The 21,932-nt window shown below is 39.6% G+C and overlaps 2 protein-coding genes across 2 annotated transcripts; both read right to left on the reverse strand.

Moving 5' to 3' along the window:
- Positions 1 to 329: 329 nt before the first annotated feature.
- LOC122650098 (U-box domain-containing protein 11-like) lies at positions 330 to 3,297 on the reverse strand. Its single transcript, XM_043843398.1, has 4 exons — positions 2,924 to 3,297; positions 2,285 to 2,401; positions 1,769 to 2,215; positions 330 to 1,651 (listed from the first exon to the last, which is right to left on the reverse strand). The coding sequence occupies exons 1-4, from the start codon at positions 3,227 to 3,229 to the stop codon at positions 581 to 583; spliced, it is 1,941 nt and encodes a 646-aa protein (XP_043699333.1). The 5' UTR covers positions 3,230 to 3,297; the 3' UTR covers positions 330 to 580.
- Positions 3,298 to 19,555: 16,258 nt separating this feature from the next.
- LOC122653167 (transcription factor MYB8-like) lies at positions 19,556 to 21,078 on the reverse strand. Its single transcript, XM_043847107.1, has 3 exons — positions 20,872 to 21,078; positions 20,640 to 20,769; positions 19,556 to 20,490 (listed from the first exon to the last, which is right to left on the reverse strand). The coding sequence occupies exons 1-3, from the start codon at positions 20,999 to 21,001 to the stop codon at positions 20,058 to 20,060; spliced, it is 693 nt and encodes a 230-aa protein (XP_043703042.1). The 5' UTR covers positions 21,002 to 21,078; the 3' UTR covers positions 19,556 to 20,057.
- Positions 21,079 to 21,932: the final 854 nt, after the last annotated feature.

The raw sequence follows: 21,932 nt of genomic DNA on the forward strand, positions 1-21,932 counted from the left end.
AGTATTTTGACAAAATGACTCAATGACTAATGGCTATTGTTTGGCAGACTCGAAGATGGTAAGAATTTGATATTTTCTGCGACAAATACTTGTAATGGCTAACAATGAGGAATCAAAAGAAATTGCTAGACGTCAATTGAATCAATCCTCAAAAGGATCATTACGGGGAGAAATATCTAAAGAAGAGAAGAGAAATAAGGAATGTTTGGTTGACCTGATAACCAGAAACTAATGAATGATTTTCTCACACAGTGAAACAATTAGAATAATTTCATTGTATCTTGTTATTTTCTACAGTTTCACACCCCAAAAATGATTCAGTGAAAATAATTTCCCATGGTAGGAATGCAAAAAGATGAATTGAATCCTTCCAGTGCTACTACACTATTACAGCATCTGCAACTTTTGAAGATGCTCCAACAGTGAAGAAGCCTTGTGCTTGACCCTATCTGTGCCAGTCTAAGCCATCTTTTGTTAGTTTCAACAGTTTTCACACCCGAAAAATGATCCAGTGTCAAAGTAATTTCCAATGGTTGGAATGTAACAAGATGAATTGAATCCTTCTGGTGCTACGGCACCCTTACAGCATCTGCGACTTTTGAAGATGCTCCAACAGTGAAGAAGCCTTGCGCTTGGCTCTATCTGTGCCACTATTAGCCAGGTTGCCCAAGGGTATAAAAGCACCAAGCCTTGCAATACATTCAAGGTTCTCAGCATTTTTCTTGCACAAAGAATGTAGAATGGCTGCAGCATTCTCCTTGTTGCGGGACAAGCCTGTCCTCAACAGGTCTATCAAGGCAGGAATGATCGTGGCCTTTGCTATGGCAACCTTACAGTCTTGGTGACTGACAAGAACTGACAATATTGACAGAGCTTCACCAACCATGCAGCTGCTGGATTCTATGAGCATCTGCTTCAATGGCAAAAGGATCCCACTCCTCACTGCCCGACCTTTGTTACCCTGATAAAGGCACAAGTAGAATAGAGCAGTTGCGGCATCTTTCTTCCCTCTTGAGCTTCCGTTTTGAAGCAACCCTATTAAAGCTGCTATTCCCCCAGATTCCCCAATTATTATCTTGTTCTCATTTACAAGAGACAAGCTAAAAAGGGTTGCCGCTGCATTCTCTTTGGCTTCCTTGCTTCCCATCCTGAGGATTTGGATAATTGAGGGAACTGCACCTGCTAGCATTATGAGTGGTTTATTATTCACATAAATAGAGAGGTTGAGTATGCAAGTCACCACATTCTCTTGTGTTCTCACATCATCTGTGGTTAACAGCTTGACCAGAATTGGAATAGCACCAGCTTCTGCTATCAGTATCCTATTATCTGTGCTTGTTTTGGAGAGTGATCGGATTGCAGCTGCGGCACTTCTTTGGTCCTCCATGGACTGACTGGAAAGCTTATGAACCAGAGCATTGATGGCTTCTATGTCCCCACTAACATCTTGAAATGGTCCATCATTCTTTCTAATCCTACTGTTAACTAGTCCCATTGGCAACTCAACATTGTTCTTTACACACCAATGTGTAATTAGACTTCTTAACACATAATTTGGGGTTAGTGTCAAATTCTGAAGCTTCTGCTGAGTTTTTGGGCATGTTCTGTTGCCACAGTTTATCCATCTCTGTATATATGACCTCTCATAAGTCTGCAAATTAAGGGATCAAAAAATCAGAGTGCAAGGAGGAGTTGAGTTTCAGAGGTCCTCAATTGAAGCTAGTTGAGTGTAGAAACACTACTCGACATATGAGACAGTAAATGTTACCTGGCCGGTGGTCACAATTACAGGATCTCTCATCAATTCAAGAGATATAGGGCAGAGGAAATCATCAGGAATAACGACGGAATCATGCTTTTTACTTTCCTCTGAACTCTTGCCAGCCATGTCATCTTTGTTGTTTAAGTCAGCTTTGTTTAATATGTAGGCCTCAGAAGACGCAGAGAGGCTATGTGGTCTCTCTAGTTCATGTATCATCTGTTCCATATTATGCCCCATCTTATCAGTAACTTTAGGAGCAATGTCCATCACTGCTTGAGATTCATGATCAACATTACCTAAGTTCTCAACATACAAGCTTCCAATTACTCTGTTAGCTAAATCTGGCATATTCGTTTTGTCAAGTGACTCAGATAAGGTACGAGAAACAATTTTTGAATTCAGAGATCCGTTCTTTTTTGCTACTCTTCTCAACTGTGATCGAACCAATTCAACCTGGTGAAAAAGATAATGTTAGGGGCAGTTCCCTAGTGTCAAAGGCACTATGTATATCTGAACTCTTACTTGTTCCTGAGCTTCCTCGGATATATTGAATTGATCATATGGTATGTTACCCAATGCTCTCTCCAACTTCCATGTTATACATTGGAACTGGAAGGTGACTTTCTTGCGAGCTAGATCCTAGATCAAGCAACAAAAGGTTTAGAGAAAAACACTTAGATTTAAAGGGTTACAAGTTAAAAACCAGCAGAAAGGATTTCTACATGGATCCTTCTCCAATTTTAGTTCTTGAGAAGATGCAAAGATTTGGTTCTGAGAATGCCCAGGAATCAAAATGGAATTGGGTTGATAATGTGCAAGGTCTTGGTCGTTATAGCTTAAAAAAGGATCCATCTAATTAGATCACAGGCCAGTAAAATTAAACAAATATAACCACTAATCCATTTCGTTATATAGTAATAAATAGAGAAGCTGGCAAGATAGCTTCCCACTCATACCACCAGGAACAGATTACAGAATCAATTTCCAAAAAGTGTATAGATTTTGCAGAATCAAAACTCTTTCCGATCACAATGAACAGATTACAGAATCAATGTCCAAAAGCTCCTAACATTGTAATGGAATGAAACACCAAAACAACAATTTCATGTAGTACTGAGTTAACACAACAGAGGTGTAGTGAAGTGAAGTGATAGCACTTACAGGAGAGGTTTTGGAATCATAATTTCGTGCAACGAGAAGGAGCCGCTTAGCTGCACGAAGCACTCCCAGCAGATCTTGCAAGCAAGAAGAACAAGGAGACGATGTGGAAGTAAAGCGATGGGCATTGTTATCACCCTTGAAATCCCTGATATCCTCAAACAACTGAGAGAGAACCCCAATTCTCCGGCTGAAATCGGTGCACTCTCGCCTGTAAACGTCTCCAAAACCATTGATACGCCCGACATCGTGAACGAGTTCTAGCAGCAGCTGACCGGAGGCACCAATGTCTCCGCCGGCCATGTCCATTGCAAGATCGATGACCCACTCTCCCTCTGTCTCTGCCTTCAATTCCTCCTCCTTGGGTAGAGAAAGAAAGAAGTAATTATCCCTTGGGATTGATAATAATAACTTATAGTAATTCCGATTGATCGATTGAGAGAGAGAGAGAGAGAGAGAGAGTGAGGAAAACATGAACGTGGTAGACTCAACTTTCAACAACTACAATGGTGACTTAAGCTACCATGGCCGGCCATGGATTATTCAATTATTAATAAGTATGTGATAATTTGACAAATTAAGTAGGTAATGACAACCCAGAAGGATCTTAATTTCTTATTCTTCTTTTTATGGTTTTATCTTCCTTTTTACTCAATAATAATTTTGTTAAAAAGACATTAAATTGCAGGTTTTGAAGGTTGAGAATTGAATAATGTTGCCAATCTTCTTGGCTTTACATTGCCACATTGTTAGGGAAAACAAAAAAGAAGCATCATTCAAAGATAATTTTGATCCAACTGAAGAAAGCACTTATGAGAGCCTCTATTTTCTTGATGATAGAACTTAGAATTCCAAATACCCCACCCAGTCCAATAAAGATAGGAAACTTGCATAAGTGCTTTAATCAATTCCAATCTGTAAGTAAATTGGAAGCTGTGGTAGTTCCTTGATTCTAATTGGGCTAAGTTCTTGAAGCAGATTTACTATTCACATACGGATTTTTTGGAAGCTAAGTTGGGTTCCAACCCATCTTGGGCTTGGAGAAGTATAATAGAAGGAAGACAACTTATTTTAGATGGCCTAATCTGGAGTGTAGGGGATGGCACAAAAATAAAAATTTGGGAGGACCGATGGCTGCTGTCTACCAAAGATTGGAAGATCAAGCATCCAGAATATCAATCTCAGAATCTGATTTGGGTTGTAGATATAATTGACCATCACACGCATGATTGGAAAAGGGATTTAATCTTCTCAGTTTTTCATCCTGAAGATGTTGCAGCGATTCTCAAAACTAAGTTCAATCTTTTCTCACAACCTGATAGGCTTGTTTGGGGGGGGGGGGGGGGGTTCGAAAACAGGGATGTACACTGCAAAGGCTGGATACCATCTGCTGTGTGACCAAGGTGCTTTAAACCAAGGTGATTCGGTGGGGAATTCAGGTGGCAGGGAAGTTATAGCTAAGGAGGTTTGGAGTAACATCTGGTCTTGTTCCTCCCTTCCAAAGGTCCGTCACTTTCTTTGGAGGAGGGCCTGTGCTAATGGCCTCCCAACGGTTGAAGGCCTAAAGAGAAGGAAAATGCTGCAAGATGCTAGCTATAGCAGGTGTGGCTCAGAAACGGAATCAGCCTCTCACATTCTCCAGATTGCCCCTTCGCTAGAGCTGTTTGGTTTGGGTCCCTCTTATCTTTCATACCTCCTCCATCACCTCATCTCCCTGATTTCATTAGAAGCTGGAGCTCCACTCAACAGATTGCTACGCTCAAAGCCCAAGATATCGCCACTTTAGCTTCCTTTATTTGCTGGGCTATCTGGAAAGCTAGAAATGAGTTATTGTTCAAAGGCTCTAATACTTCTCCTCAAGAGGTTATCTGGAATGCTCAAGCCCATTATCATGAATTCATTGCTGCTAGGAAGGTTGTCCCTAATTCTCCTTCTCAATCGCATAAGCAGGTTCCTAAGTGGCAGCCTCCTATTCCAAACTACCTGAAGCTCAATTCAGATGCCTCTATACTCGGAGATAAAGGGGGTGTTGGCTTTATTTTCAAGAATTACAGAGGGGATCCGCAGCTGGCAGTCTCTTCTTTTATTATGGCCTCTTCGGTTATTCAAGGCGAAGCTCTGGCTATACGTATTGGTCTACTTTGGGGCATTGCGAAAGGTTATGAGTGCATTGAGGTGGAATCAGATTGCCAACCTCTGATCTCTTTCATTAAATCTACCTCCAAGACTCCTCCACCTCTAGATACCATGGCTATTGTGCAGGACATTTGTCATTTAGCTTCATCTTACTTCACTAATGTTGTTTTTTCCTTTTCTCCTAGGGAGACTAACAGTGTGGCTGACTCCCTAGCTAGGAAGGGGCTGACTTGTTTGAGCGAAACTAGTTGGCCCGTTACCACTCCTTGGATTACTGAACTCTGTACCTCAGATTCCAGGCTTTGTTCTCGCCCTTCTGAATAAATTTTTCACTTACCAAAAAAAAAAAATCTGTAAGCAAAGGAAAGAAGCCTGCTCTTCCATAATTGAGGCCTTTTCTTGAGTCTATTTAGAATAGGAGGGGAGCAAGGGCAGAGAGCTTAGTAAGAATAAGAGGAAGCTCCAAATAAGAGATTGGCAAATGACCAAGCTCACATCCAACAAAGTCCTTGAGTAACTCTTTGACATCAATTGGAACGCCAGTGATGAAAATTAGAGATTTCGGAGGATTAATGGCCAACCCAAACATACTTGTAAAATTAGAGATTTTGGAGAAAATGAAAATATCATCGGCAAAAAATTAGATGGGTAAGTTTTATCTCTTTACATTAGGAAGCTGTTCAAGTAAATCTTTGACCAACTTTCCACCTAAGACAAGAGGAGAGACCTTCCATCACCAAGGTGAACAACAAGGGAGAGAGGGGACAACCTTGCCTAATACCCATCATAGGAGCAAAATATTCAAAACCCAATGAATAAGCTATGTTAGAGCACTTAGTCAATTCTTTTGCCTTTCTTTTATTTTTTATATTGTGTGCCAGCTCTTAAATCTTGGCACATTCTGTGATTAATTCCATATCTTTCATGTAGGAACCTAAAAACCTAATAGATGACATAAGAAAGAAAACACACGATCAAAATAAGACAATCACACAGCCACAATATAAAGATTTACATGGTTCAACAAGATTGCCTACGTCCATGGTAAGATGAGAACTGCAACACTAACTTAGAATAGAATTACAACCTTTCATCCTCACACATCCCCTCTGTAGAGAGTTCACTTGCTACAAGTTTATAACGAAACATATATAGGTATAGTTTACTGAAAATACTCGTATGACGACCCTTCAGAGTCAATCCACAAACCCATGCGATAGAATACAAGACATTCTACACCCAAGATTTCACACACACCATGCTTCCACCACCACTCTATTCACCACCACCTTGCCTCTATCATGAGTAAATGCCATCCTTTTGCAAACTACATATTCACCACAGTAAATAAAGAGGGAATTAAGGCTAAAAGTACCACTTGGAGGTCCAATGGAAAACCTTAAAGCATCAGGTACTGTGGAGATAGGTCAAGGGTATATTAAAGGACTATACCTATGTAACTCTCAACACTCCATTACATGTAAACAGAATAAGACATCATCATACATGTGGAAAGATAGAAATGGACCTAGCTCTAATATTATGATAAATAAAGTGGAAAACCCATGAAATACTACTTGGAGTCCAACCCAAAATCTTAAGGCATTAGTGTTGTTGATTCTCTCTCCTACGCAGGCCGGGGGGTTGTTTATCACAACTGCCTGTGTAAACACGTACTTTGTCATGGTAGCTCTTTCAAGAAACTGCCTATAAATTCATATTTTGTTGTAGACTAGGTTTTTTTTATTTTGTACAAAAAATTACAGAATTGCTGCAAGAGGAAAATGAATGCAAAATTAAAAATGGAAGAGGGTTCTTGAGCAACATAGATGAGTACACTAATGAGGTGAGACGGAACAGTCTCATGCATAAGAGGATAGCAAGATCATTTAATGAGAGAGAGAGAGAGAGAGAGGTGTGTTAGTGTATCCAAGAAGGCTAAAAAACCTTTTCCCATAAAAAAAAATTTGTATTTGCAATTTTGAGACTTCTTTTGCTCGGTTAGATTTTTACTTGGTTGAAATGAATGTGGGTTCTCTATTAGACGTACCTCCTCATGTACGATCAAATGGCAAGTCATTCATAAAGCTAATGTTAAACATGCACAACACGGTTAGATTTTCTCTAATATCATATCTAAACTATGTGCTAATAATCGATAGTAATATCACTTCTACATAATCTTTATTCATATTTGAGGTCATCACAAAGAGTTATGTTGTGTTCCTCCTTATGTAAAAAAATTCATTTCGGAACTTCATATGCTAGATAGACTTGAAGAGTCGCTTGTTTTCGAGTCTTTTGCTCACATGTGAAGCTTCAATTTAACTAGAGTTTACCAAGTGACATAACAAAACTATGAAAATTTCAAAAATGCATTTGAAAATTGTACGTGGAGAGAATGTATGGATATAAGATGCGAGAGGATAAAATTAAATATGAGTCTAAACTTTGATGTGGGACCAAAATTCACATTAATGCCTACATATTCATATAGTTGAAATTTTCACATCACCTTCCAAGTGCCACTAAATTTAGGTGTTGGTGTGGAGATACTCTCGATACTCTCTAGTGTAGAGAAACTTTTCACTATATTTATAACTTTTTGATTATTGCTAAAATTTGAAAAGGGATTTTACCAAATATTATTGGAGTATAGGTATTTGGCTCTCCTCCAGCCGTGGCGGGAACTGGAGGATCCAACCCAGCAAAAACAGGGTTGTTTGGGTCATTTCACAGGCAGGCTCCCCTATGAAATGACTAAAACCCCTCTGTTTTTGCTGGGTTGGATCCTCTAGCTCTCGCCGCTTCTGGAGGAGAGCCAGGTCCGAGAGTACTAAAAAAAGAAAAAAAAAAAATCCTAAAGTTCATTTATTTATTAGGGAAAAAGAAAAGAATGCTAGTTGCTTAGCAGCACCCCCTACGCCCTCTCTCATAGGTCAATGAAATGACCACCCTGCCCCTCCCCTTGGATGCATGTGTTCATGCTCACATTGGCCCCGACGCCGGCACAAGGTCATGCAGCCTGGCAGCAAACCCGCTTCCCATTTATTACTAGGGAATGTGTTCTCTATCCGAGACCATGGCCCCTATGCCAGCGCAGGGGCCAATGTGAGCGTGCACGGAAACATCAACATGGCAGAGATTTCTGCCTTTCATGGGGGGTGGGGAGGTCATTTCACCCCATCTTGTGCCTGGGCGCAGGGGCCATGCTCCCAATCCTTTTTCCCTTACTATTATTATTATTATTATTTGGGAGGAGGTGGAGTTCTGAGTCGAGTTGTCCATAAACAAGGTGGAAACCGGTAATCTAAGTGATTAGAGATGCAAATCGGGCCAGACTGAGTGATTTGATGAATTTTGAGTCCAATAAGCCCAAGGCCCAACCCAAATGGAATTAAAATTCCAAAGTCCAGATTGAACTTCTTATGGGCCTATCGGCCCTGTCCAAGATGAAACCCTTCATATAAACATGTCAAGAGAGTCATTCCTCCACATACACAAGCTATACCATGAAGAATCAAATGCATGAAAAAGCACATTTAGCTATCCAAACTCTAAAGTCTCTAAAGAGATTTAAAGCTTTAGATTTCATTAAAAAAAAAAAAGTAAATTAAATTTAGAGCCCATTTCTGTCTTCTGCTAATCACGTCACTGCCATTCTCATAATTACAATTAGGCTATGCCATTTTGAATACTAAGAAATAGTTTAGGGTTGGGATATAAAGGAGGTCATAGACTGAGAAGCACAGAATCAGCCATAGATAAAACAATAAGCAATAGAAATCTCTTAAATTACATGGAAGTCTTCCAGCATATCTGAAAAAAAAAACTTTATTGAATCTCTTGATCAAATACAAATGCCCATGTGTAATCCTAAATTCGATGAATTTGAATCGCTATATAGTGAAACTTTTGTTTACATTACAAGAAGTAGATTGAAGGTTTGAAACAATGCAATTTCCTTACAATAATCCAAGCTCGAGAAATTGTAAGAAAAATAAATAAAAAAATAGATATAGATGGAGAAAAATAGATGATGAGAATTGGTTAACACGTGAATATGAAGGGTAATTTAGGTATTTTAAAGTATCAAGGGAGAATGAAGGGTAGAAGTTTACTGTTTTTTGGGGGAATCAAAAAAGTAACTTCGATTAGAGAAATTTGAGAAAATATAGGATTAGTACAGGTGAGTGATAGAAATTTTTCCAAACATTAGTACAAAATTTTTTTTTTTCTGTTAAAACATTAATGCAAGTTAACACACACATAATCAGGCGGTCTTCAAATAAGAAAGCCTTTGTTATTTTTTCTAGATCGTACTTTTGGTTTCTCTTTAGTGAGTCTCTCTTTGTGGCATAATAGAATATCGCAGTTCACCTTCGTGCCAAAGTTGGAGGGTTATTATTATTATGGGAAGATACTAGTACACCGGAGATTCTCTCATCAACTTTATTGAAAAAGGTGGACATGGGCTTTTATGTCATTTTAGATTGGAATTTATGCCTTTCTGATGGTATTTAATGTAGGTTGTACACATGCGTGGCCGTGCATGAAAAATGTTGCATTATTATTATTATTAATCTAGGTGTAACCATGCTTGGTCACCGTCTACATGGAATAGAAATACTCCATTGTAGGGAGGTCCAACAAACGGTTTATTTGTCGGTGATAACTCCATGTAGCCAGTGCTTGGTTACAGAGAGCATGACCCATAATAAACCCTTTCTTCTTGTATTTCCATTCATCTTGCTACCTAGGGTAGCTTGTTTCCCCCTTTTTCTGTAGAATTCAGCTATAGTTTGTAAGGCAGGTACCAGATCTATTGTTGAAGCTGCTGCTTGCCCCAACAGTAACAACTTGGGCAGTGTTCGGATGATAAAAATAGTTATTTTTGTTGTCCGATAATGCAAAATCAACTTAAAATGCATACCAAACACTGCCTTGGAATGTTGGGGGCAGGAATGAATCCCACCTTCAGGGGACTCGGCTCCTGTCAATCCGGGCAGCAATGCTGCATGTGCAACACCTGAGATGAGGCAGTGCGCATTTACCGCCTTACCCTTGCCCAATCGTCTTGCCCAAACAGGGGTAAGGCGATAAATACGCATCGCCTCATCTCAAGTGCTGCATATGCAACACTACTGCCCGGATTGACAGGAGCCGAGTCCACCTTCAGTACCCTCCTAATCTAATCTTCCAAGCACGTGTTACTTAAAAAAAAAAATGGTTGAAGTCTTGTTTTTTTTTTTTTTGTATTATCTATGATCAACAAAATCCATTGTTATGCTGCAAGATACCAAATTTTCATTGCAGACATTTGTCAAAAGTTAAGGAAAATGGTCCCCCCCCTCCCCATCCCCAGTACCATATTTGGACTGAGATGGGGAATGTGGTGAGCCCAAACTTAGGAAATTATGTCACAAAAGATCTTCTAGCAGCGCACATGACCGACCAATCAACTAGGTCGACAACTTCTTAATTATGACTCTTTGAAATTCAGAAAAAGAGGTTAAACCATCACCTTCATTGTTCTTAACTTTCTGAAAGTTAATATCATATCTTTACCAAACAAAAAAACAAAGTTAATATCATATCAGTCATAGCTGAGCTTAATTTGGGCCTTACATTCCTTTGTTACTTCCAAATGCCTCTATACATGCATTGTCGTCTTGTAAGTGAGTGGCAAGACAGAAAAAATTTCTTCCTGAAAATGAATTTAGGATTTGAAATTCAAAGTTGAAATAGTAGTTTACTATAGACATGGTTTATTTATAGAAAAATAGATTTTGGTAGAAACAATAAACAAGCCAGGAGAATATACTAGGTACTCTGTAAGGTTAAAGCGTGCAATTAACTTCCTACTGTATAGTGCTTGTTCGCGTTGAGTTCCTCTGTAGTGTGGCAGGGAGTGTAGCGCACATCCAACAGCCCACAGTGCTTGGGCACGCAGCCCAACACCCCGTCTGTATTGGACTAGGTGCCCAAGCATTGTGGGCCGTCGGATTGTGCGCTACACTCCCTGTCGCGCTACAGAGAACCCAAATCTGTGCTTGTTCATCCTTGAAGGGGCTTTGCAAAAGATTTGCTTTCCCAAGGTTGCTTTGCTGAACAAATACTGACTCTCTTAGTAGTTTTCTGAGCCCAAAACCTTTGCCTCTGTTCAATCAGAGATCTCAACTATATTTCAGTCCCTTGATATTTTATGTACATGTGATTACATTATACAGAGAGATTACAAGATATTAACTTGGGAACAAATCCTTGCTCTCAACAGAGAGCTTCATTATATTTGGAGTGAAGAACGATTACAAGAAGTGCCTCTGTTTTAGGAAAGACCAGAAATGAAATAGAAATACAATATGCATAGCATGATAAAGGAAAGATGATCATGTCAAGGATGGTAGTTCCAGGATAGGAAAGAGCATGAAATATGGAAGGTGCGGTTGGGAGATCTAGTGCAAGGCGCACAACTGGGTTGGCCGATATCTTATGGTGATACACCCCCCTCAAGTGGAAGATTTGTAGCTGTGAATCCTCAACTTGTCTCGAATGCAGCAGAATCTGGTGGACGAGAGCACCTTAGTGAAGATATCGACCGGTTGATCTTTCATGGAGATAAATTGAACCATGAGTTTTTTCTTGGCAACCTTGTCATGGACAAAGTGGAAGTCAATCTCCACGTGTTTGGTACGAACGTGAAAGACTGGGTTTACCGAGAGATATGTGGCCCCAATATTATCACACCATAGAATCGGGGCCTTGGAGATGCCAATGCCCCATTCGGTCAACTCTGAACAAGCATCAGCAATGGGTTTGTACTCTACTTCAATGGAAGAGGGTGCAATGGTCCGTTGCTTCTTTGAGGTCCAAGAAATGAGATTGGGACCAAGATAAATTGTATATCCCCTTGTAGACTTACGGTCATTGCTGCTACTAGGGGTGCAAGCTTGGGCTGAAATACCTAGCCCTGAGAGCGGGTTAGGGCTGGAAATTTATGGCCCTAACTTAGGGTCGGGTCGGGCCAGGGTTGAGGCCTCGGGCTAGTCCCAGCTCGGCCCAAGCTGACCCTATTTTAAGTTTAACTATAAAAAATATATTGATATACTATATATATTATAAACTTTAATGTCACACATATTCTGTTATATAATATATTATATATGAAGATAATAAGTGATAATATATTTTATAAGAGTGTTATTTTATGTAAATTTGATAATTTTCTCCTCGACCCAACCCAACTAAGTCCAATCCATGCATTTCTCCCTTCCCCCACTCCATGATCAGGGCCAACCAGGGTCAACCTAGTCCAACCCTGAGGATGGGTCAGTGTTGGATTTTCCAGGCCCTAAGTCACAGTCGGGTCGGGCCTAGGCCCAACTAAGGAGACTCAGGGTTAAGCTTGGGTTTTAAAAAGCCCGGCCTAACCCGACCCTATTGTAGTCCTAGCTGCTACCGGCCCAGTCAGCATCACTGAATGTCTGTAATGTGATATCGAGTGCCTTTTCAATGAGAAGACCATGGGTCGGAATACCCTTGAGATAGCGTAGAATATGCTTAAACAACGACCAATGTTCATCGGTGGGGGCATGCATGTATTGGCAGGCCTTGTTGACAGAATAGGCAACATCAGGGCGTGTCAACATCACATACTGTAGGGCTCCAACCATAGAGTGGTATTGTGTAGGATTGGCAAGTGGTGCACCCCTTACAGAGGAGAGTTTAGCGGTTGTGGCAATGGGGGTGAAAACTGGCTTGTCGGCACACTTCAAGAGATCTGAAATATATCTGGTCTAAGAGAGGATAACCCCCGTTGGTGTACAAATTGACTGAATCCCAAGAAAAAGATCGATGGAAAGGACCTAGGTCCTTGATAGCATATGTGGAAGACAACTACTCAAGTAAAGCACTGATATGAATGTTAGTAAAGGCAATGTTGAATGCCATTGGGAGCGAAGAAGGTTGATAAAAGTTTATACTCGCCCGCCCACCCCCCCAGTTCGTTTGGATTGATTTTATTTTACGGGAAAACCGATGCTCAACTAAGGCCTGAAACCATTGAAAACAGAAAACACTTTAGAATTTTGAACCAAGGGATAAACCAAATAAACTTGGTGCAGTCATCAACAAAATTAACAAAATAGTGATGGGCGTCAGATGAAATATTGTGAGACAGTCCCCAAACATCGTTGAATATTAAATATAAGGGATGGGAACTAGTAGGGGAAGTAGATTTTAAAGTATGTTTGTGAGCGTTGCTCAATTGACATGCACTGCATAAGCTACGAGAACTAGAATTATTACAAGGCAAATTGAATTCAAAACATAACAAAGAACTTAAGAGTGGGGGTAGCCAAGATGATGATGCCACCCATCAAGGGAAGTAAATTCAGCAATAAGGGCGGTTGGTGTAGGATTGACAAAAATGGTGTAAAGTCCATGCTTACTCGGCCCACTCAGAAGGATATTTTTGGACTGCTAATCCTTAACCAAAAAAAAAAAAAAAACGATGAACATGGAATTCAAAAAATATGTTATTATCTTGAGCAAACATCTGATTGGAAAGTAAAGACTTGGTAATGGAAGGAACTTGAAGAATGTTCAACAAAAGAAAAGAGTGAGGTGGGGAAGAAAAGAAAGAATTACCAACATGAGTTATGGGGAGTCCTTTATCGTTGCCAACTTGCAATTGACTCTGACTGTTATTAGTATCAAAGGAGGCTAACGAATGCAAATACAGAGTAACATGGTGGGAAGCACCAGTGTCCGAGTACCATGTTTGTGGCTAGTTTAAATAAGGATAAGGTGGTGGGTTAGCCGACGAATGATAGAAAGGTGGTATGGATGGGAGAGATAGGCGGTTGGGGGTGGGTATGGCGGTGATGGGTAATGGGGTTCTAGTTGGTGTTGTTATGGTAGAAGCAAGTGGATACAACATGATTAGTGCGATGGCGGATAGTACAGAAAAGGTAGCCCTGAGAGGAACCCCAACCACCATGTTCACGTCCCCCATGGCCACTATAGCCATGTCCACATCCTCCGCGGGGTGATGGAGATTGTGAACTGGTGGAGGGGGAGATGGGGGTGGACTGAGAAATGTTCGCAGAAGGTGGCTACGTAGACGACAAATCCTGGAGCATCAATTTATGTATAGAAGTACCATTCAAAACTCACCACTTAAAAGAAGACTATTAAGTTCACCACAAGGGATGATATACATGCTAACAAATAATGTAGGAATAAGACTTTTAAAGTTAGATTGCAATGCTCGAAACACATATATGTTGAAATCATCCGACGCCATGGACTTACCCACTGCAGCGAGTTCATCAGAGACAGTCTTTGCACATTACAAATTGAGTGACGGGCTCATTGGCTTTATAAGTGAAGTCCTGGAGGTCCATGTGAAGAGACAAGATGCGCGTTGATGTGGAGCCATACACAAATTGAAGAGCCTTTCATAGGTCTTTACTAGTGGTCTTGCCAATGGCAAGAAGTAGTGCATCCTCTGAAAGAGAGGCAATAAGGAGGTTGAGTATTGAGGAGTCCTACTATATCCAACGCTGAGCAACAATAGAGTCAATAGGGCAGTAGAGAGTTCCATCTATATAACAAAAAAGATTCTGGCCACGCAGATAAGGAACAATCTATGTGCGCCAAAAAAATTAGTTCTTGTTGTTGAGTTTAAGAGATAAAAACTGTTGCACAACATGAGAAAAACTTGGGGGGCCATGGGAGAGGGGGTAGCGACAGCGAGAGGTATGTCTAGGTCGGGTCAATAGTTTAAATTGTTTTCTTGCCTATATATATGTAAGCCATTGTGGCTATTGGGGAAGTAGTTTTGAATATTGAAAGTTACTCAATAGATGAGTTTGTCTAAGAACCTTGAAGAGTTCACTGTTGTCTAGAAGAACAACACTTTGCCTTGAAGAGCAACACTTACATTTATTTTATTCCTCTCTTCTTCTTGTCTTCCATCGATTCTTGGCGCATTTTTTTAAGTTCACGCTTCGTACTTGCATCAGAGACCCAAGAGCACCCACGGTGGCTGGGTTATGCAGTTCGGGTGGAGAGAGAAAGGGGCATGCTCGATTGGAGTGGGGCTGCCCACATTACTCTGATTGTCATCCTCCATGGAGCTAAAAAACTTAAAGAGTCTCGTTGGAGTGTGTAGCTCATGATACCATATTAACTTGGGAACAAATCCTTGCTCTCAACAAAGAGCTTCATTATATTTATAGAGCGAAGAACAATTACAAGAAGTGCCTTTGGTTTTAGGAATGGCCATAATTGAAATAGAAATACAATATTCATTGTATGATAAAGGAAAGATGATCTTGTCAAGGATGATAGCTCCAAGATATGAAAGAGCATGATATGGAAAGCATAAAATATGGAAAGTGCGGTTGGGAGATCTCGTGCAAGGCGCATAGCTGAGTTGGTCGATATCTTATGTTGATACAGGATTGAAGAGAATCCTAGAATATTACTAGGGAACTACTTCTATACATAGAGTTACATTAGAAAGGAAAAACTTGGAGAACAAGTAAAGTCCAAGATAGAATATGAATCCTCAAGTTACCAAATATACATTGCCATAGAATGGCAACTTTATATTTAGCTGATACACCCGTTCAAGCGGAGGATTTGACTGGTCGGATCTTTAGCTTGTCTTTAAGGAACTGAAAACGTTGTGAAGAGAGAGCCTTGCTCATAATGTCTGCAATTTGATCAGATGAACTGGACCATAAACTCCCTTTTTGCAACTTTGTCACAAACAAAGTGGAAATCAATTTCCACTTGTTCTGTATGGTTGTGAAACACAGGGTTGGCGGATAGATAAGTAGCACCAATATTATCACACCACAGGATTGGAGGATGGTAAAGTGAAATACGAAGTTCCCTAAATAGAGATTTCAGCCATGTGACCTCCGTAGTCGCATCAATCATAGCCTTGTATTCGACTTCAATAGAAGAGAGGGCAACAATTCCTTGCTTATGGGAGGAGCATGAGATGAGATTTGAACCCATGAAAATAGCATAATCGACGGTGGATTTGCGATTAGTGGAATCGCCTGCCTAGTCAGCATCAAAGAAGGACTGAAGATGAAGACTGGAAAAGCGATTTATAAGTAAACCATAGGATTGAGTGGACTTAGGATAGCGCAATATGCGCTTGACAATATACCAATGCTCTTCCATGGGAGAATGCATGAACTAGTAGGCACAATTAACGGGGAAGGCAACATCAGGTCGAGTTAAGAAATTTAATCCATAATAATTTTCACATTGAACCCACAAATGCCTGTATTTTTATTTATATTGAGATCATCATATCCTTCTCTTATATTTATATTGAAATCACTGCCATTCGTGCTAGTGCTAGTTCTTATACTATAACTCCCATGTTATATATTGCAAAGCAATCACAATAGACTTGTAATGAGTCACATCAGTAAAAGGAACACCCCCTTAAGCACTATGCTTAGATGATATGGCAATCGGTGTAAGAACAAGCTTACAGTCAATCATCCCAGCCCGATGAAGAAAGTCAGTTATGTACCGATGTTGAGATAATAAAAGCCCCTATGAATGAGGTATGGGTTCCACACCAAAGACGAAGTGTAGAGGACCTCAGTCTTTGGTAGAGAATTCATTGGAGAGCTATTGGAGCAATGAAGTGACATGGGAAGCAGTACTGTTGGTCACCAATATGTAATCAACGTAGATTAAAACATAGGTTGTTGATGGGCCCTAGTTGAACATAAATAAAGATGGATTAGTCTGTGATGCACAGAAGCTAGACCGAAGTAAGCACTCAGATAGGTGATGGAACCATACTCGGGGAACTTGCTTCAAACCATAAAGTGAGCGCCGTAATTTGCGCACATTATATGGAAGAGAAGTATCCTCAAAACTTGGTGGTAGACTCGTATACACTTCCTCATTAACAACACCATGGAGGGAGCATTGTGAACATTTAGCTGCTGGATTGGCCAACCACGAGTAACTGCAAGGGCAAGAATGTTGTGAATCTTGGTCAGTTTGAAAACAGGTCTAAAGGTCTCAGTGAAGTCAATGCCCTGTTGTTGATGAATCCTTTGGCCACAGAACGGTTTTATATCGTTCTAGGGAGCCGTCCGCTTTTCTTTTAAGTTTTGATCTTGTACACCCATTTACAACCAACCACATTAAAACGAGGATTGGGGGGGGGGGGAACAAGTGTCCACGTTCCATTCCGAACCAAAGCATTAAATTCCTTTGCCATTACAGCCCTCCATTCAGGAAATTTTGGGTGAAACAGGTCGGTTCAGTGGGGGATGGGGTAGCAGTGGTATGATAAATATGGGAAGAGGGACGAGGTCGAAGGGTCATGGAGTGAGTCTTATATGGAACTACGGTAGATTGGGGTGGTGGGGGTAGGGCTGATTTGGTAGGTGGTGAGGGTAAGGTTGGGCTGGTAGGTTGGGGGACTGTGGAAGTATATAACTCTATCATGGGCCGAGTCCAAAGGGGATGGTAGTCCAGAGGAGAGGGTGGGGATGGGGTCTGTGACATGGAGACCGCAGTGAGGGAGGAGGGGGAGATGGAGCAGTCACTTTAGGGGGGATGGCAAGTGGAACATCAGAATTGGAAACTGGTATGGTGGAGGGGATGAAAGCACAAGGAGAAGAAGGGAGAGAAGATGGAGGAGGACCTAAGATCGATGGACTGGAACGACGGAAAGTAAAGGAAGACTTATTAAAACAAACATGTAGTGCAATATAAATCCGATTGGATTCCAAGTCCACGTAACTGTACCCTACATGAGAGGGGTTGTACCCAATGAAAACATAGGGAGAATACCCTTGTTATTTCATTCCCTTGATATTTTATGTATATGTGATTACATTATATAGAGAGATTAGAAGATTGAAGAGAATCTTAGAATTCTACTAGGGAACTACTTCTATACATAGAGATATATAAGAAAGGAAATAATTGGAGAACAACATAGAATATGAATCCTCAAGTTACTGGATATACATTGCCTTAGAATGGCAACTGTTTATTCAGCTGATAGCATCGTTCTTGATTGACCAAACACTCCTTTCATTTCTTAAAATTTTCAAGAGGCTCAATTATTATTGTCCAATCTCATATATATATTATATATCACTCCCCTATCCAGCTTGATGGTTTTAAAAGCCACAAGTTTGAGCAGCTAGCAATAGAATTTCTGTTTTCACATAGAGAATTATCTCTTTTTTTGCTGAAGGTCAGCAAGGAATTTATATTACAAAGAAGTATAAAACAAGTACAAAGAAGACTATATAACTAGTCAAAGGAAAAATAGACAAAAAAGTTGAGAGTGGATCCACCATCAGCATAGCCATCAGCAGAAAACAATCCCTCACAAGACTCCCTCCCCTTTACCTTCGGCATTGCCATCAGCAAAGGAGAAGATAGCCATCAGCAAATAAACCTAAATTTAGATCTGAGAGAATTTTCTCTTTAATTGCTAAGGTATGGGGAAAAATATAACAAAAATAGCATCAGGACACAACAAGATGGAGCTTAGTAATTCCCTCTTCATTTATTCTGTATTGTTCTAACTTCTAACTAGATATTTATTTGCCTCACAATTTTGAGTTGGTTCATCCTCCTTGGATGTCCATTTGAATGTGAATTGAACTTTACTTTTTGACAATTCAGGCATAATATATTCACTCCTTTTGGTGATAAGAAAGCAATGAATTATTTGTTCTTTGTCAATGGGTATAGGGTAACTAGTAACCAGGTTATCCCTTCTTCCAACCTGGTAAAATTAGGTGGGCTCTTGCTTTCTGATCCAAAGAGCTCAAAAAATTGGAACTTAACAAAGTTTTGCCAATCATATCTGAGTATAATGAAGTAGTAGATGACAAAACCAAAATGTATTTGAAAACACAAAAAACTTTCTTAAACAACAGGTAGAAGAAACAAAAATTCCTACATTTGAGTAAATTTTTCTCTTTTTATTCACATTGAGTGGTAGATAGATCAAAATGTTGAGTAAATTTTTCTCTTTTTGTGAGATTTAGTCAAAATGTGTCACAAGAGCTTTCTTTCACTAGTTGGAAGATTGAATCATATTCAATTACTCCAACGATGACGCGAAAAATAGGAATTTTGGGTTCAAAATCCTGTACCTTCTTAGAATATCTTTGCTTTGAATGTTTGGTAGTACTTAATAGAACTTCAATGTATCAAATTTAGTAATGTCAACTTTGCATTTTCATTTCTTGCTCAAAAACCAACTGGAATGCTTGCAAATTTGTATACCTTGAACTGTCATACGCATTAACCTCTAAGAGAAGACACCTTTAAACTCAAACTCCTGGCATACAAATTGATTTTTATGAGGAGCTGATATTTTACTAATAACAGGCATTATTTATGATTGATTTATGAGCCCTAACATATAAGGAATGAAATGCTAAAAGGATTTAGAGAGAGAGAGAGAGAGAGAGAGAGAGAGGAAAAGATGCAATTGCAATTGCTGAGCAAACAACAAATTAAGATACTTATCTACATTAGTTTCTACAATGGTATAACCACAACTAAAAGTGGAGATAGAATACATGAACAACTTCCTATAATCATCTATTAGTTGGTATATTTGTAGATATAACTTTACAATACACTTCAGTAATTAATCACTTCAATGAAGGGAATGAACCACCCCTGCTATCATCTTGATACATAATAATGAGCTTTTTGTTACAGTTAAATAATACAATTTTATCAATCAAAAGAGAGACTCTCAAACTCACCACTAAAAGACTTGGATTGTTTGTCACTAACTCTCCCTTCTCTTAAACACACCAAAACACAATTTGGTTATATCTTATCTCTTAATTCGACCTTCGACAAAGAGACACCCTAACAAATACGAATGCCTTTGATTCTTTGTACTTGAAGATAGATCTCATAAGACCCAAACAGTAATTAACTAGCTAGAAGTAGAAGTATCTTATCACCTAAAGAGAAGTAGTGTAGGAGATGGAACTCTTTCGAGTTGTTCCTTAGAAATATTTGTATCCAGATTACATTTCGGTCTTTCTTCTAGTACCACTGGAATTGAAGGAGAAGGAATATTGTTGATGGTTAGATCAATGTTCAAATCAGGTAAATTGCAGGTTCCATCTTCAAGGCAGCTTCCAGCATCAGATACCTGATCATTATCCCCTTGAGATTTTCTAGGTTTACATGGTTGACAAGCTTGAATCTTTAAACCAGAAGATGTATCAGTACCAGATAAAATTTGGGTTCTAGGGAGCTTCTGGTTCAAACGATGGTTATTTGGATCAATACCCATGTTTATAAGCTTTCTCCTTAAATGGGAATTCCAGTAATTCTTAACTTCATTGTCGGTACGCCCCGGTAATCTTCCAGCAATCAAGGACCACCTGAAGCCATCAAAATTAGCACTAATGATACATGTAATCAATGTTTAGTAGTCATTAATTAGGTCTCTTAATTTATAATGTTTAAAGTTACTAGTAGTGAACAAAATTATTCTAGCTAGGAATATTAAAGATAGAGAAATCACGCGCACCGGTTGCCTAGTAGTGCATGGAGTTTGATGATAAGGTCTTCTTCATCTTCAGCAAAATTGCCTCTTTTAAGGTCTGGCCTTAGATAGTTTATCCATCTCAGTCTACAGCTTTTACCACACCTAAGCAAGCCTGATCATAGGAACCAGAAGAGGAAATGTACCATTAGATGAATAAGAAGAAGAAAGGGGAATGGATAATTGGGGTTTTTTTTTAATTAATTAGATGAGGAACCTGCAGCTTGAGGGAGTGATCTCCAGCAACCTTCACCATGGAGTCTGATGTAGTCAATGAGTTTCTGGTCTTCTTGCTTGGACCAAGCTCCTTTATTGGTATCTTGTTTAACACAGCAAGGTTTCCTCATCAGTAATCCTTTGGAAACCCTTGAAACTATGAGAGGGAGAGAGAGAGAGAGAGAGAGCACTCAATCCAATCTACAAGAACTGCTTTATAATGGGGGTGGAGTTTGTGAAGGGTTGATGGTTGACTTAGACCGGCGGTTTGGACCTCTGCGTGGGTGTGTACATGACTGGGTATCTAAGAGAGAGAGAGATAGAGAGAGGAAGAAGAAGAAGAAGGTGGTGGAGTGGAGTAAGGTTGTTAGTTGCCGTTAAGTATAGGTCTCTGTCTCCGTTTTACTTAATCTCATGCACATCAAATTAATTATATTAATTTTTGGTAAAAGTTTTTTTTCTATTTCTTATAGGTATGTCTAGTTTTTCGTTGGCAAAGGATCGAAAAGGCTGAGAATCTACGCACCCAAAAGGCCAAATTAAAGCAATTGGAAGAGAAAAGTTGGCACAATCACATGTTCTCACGTTGACTGATAGTTTCCAACATATCTACTTCGAAACCCTAACCCTACCAAAGTCATTAAAGCTCCAAACAAACAAACCCTATACTCTCTCTCTCTCTCTCTCTCTCTCTCTCAAATATTCAAGGAAAAAAATGCAAACACTTAATAATAAAAAATTAAATAAATGATGATCTTGACGATTTTGAAGATTCAACAGGTTCTAGAATATAATTAAAGAAAAGAGAATCATGATCTAAGAGATATGGATTGAGAGTGAATTTTATCCGCTATGAGAGAAAGGTCCAAATTACACAAGGCAGAGATATTAACGGATGGTCAATCTACATCTGAATCCATTTGAATCCGTTAAGAGGTATCCATATTTGGGCAGGGAATATCTAGATCCAAACCGTGTTCAAGCCGAATCCAATCCGCTTACAAACCTATCTAGAGATAAAAAGGGGGGAAATTACTGAGATCCCTATTGGGTTGGGTTGGG

Source organism: Telopea speciosissima, chromosome 2, assembly GCF_018873765.1.
Source record: "Telopea speciosissima isolate NSW1024214 ecotype Mountain lineage chromosome 2, Tspe_v1, whole genome shotgun sequence".
In the NCBI taxonomy this organism is placed as follows: Eukaryota; Viridiplantae; Streptophyta; class Magnoliopsida; order Proteales; family Proteaceae; genus Telopea; species Telopea speciosissima.

What these genes read in the sequence shown, in the direction of transcription:
- LOC122650098 (XM_043843398.1), bottom strand. Translation starts at nt 3,229, where the DNA reads ATGGACATGGCCGGCGGAGACATTGGTGCCTCCGGTCAGCTGCTGCTA. An exon ending in ATGATTCCAAAACCTCTCCT is followed by an intron (nt 2,402 to 2,923) that starts GTAAGTGCTATC and finishes TGCTTGATCTAG; the next exon opens with GATCTAGCTCGCAAGAAAGT. An exon ending in CCGAGGAAGCTCAGGAACAA is followed by an intron (nt 2,216 to 2,284) that starts GTAAGAGTTCAG and finishes CTTTTTCACCAG; the next exon opens with GTTGAATTGGTTCGATCACA.
- LOC122653167 (XM_043847107.1), bottom strand. Translation starts at nt 21,001, where the DNA reads ATGAGGAAACCTTGCTGTGTTAAACAAGATACCAATAAAGGAGCTTGG. An exon ending in ATCACTCCCTCAAGCTGCAG is followed by an intron (nt 20,770 to 20,871) that starts GTTCCTCATCTA and finishes TCCTATGATCAG; the next exon opens with GCTTGCTTAGGTGTGGTAAA. An exon ending in CATGCACTACTAGGCAACCG is followed by an intron (nt 20,491 to 20,639) that starts GTGCGCGTGATT and finishes TGATGGCTTCAG; the next exon opens with GTGGTCCTTGATTGCTGGAA.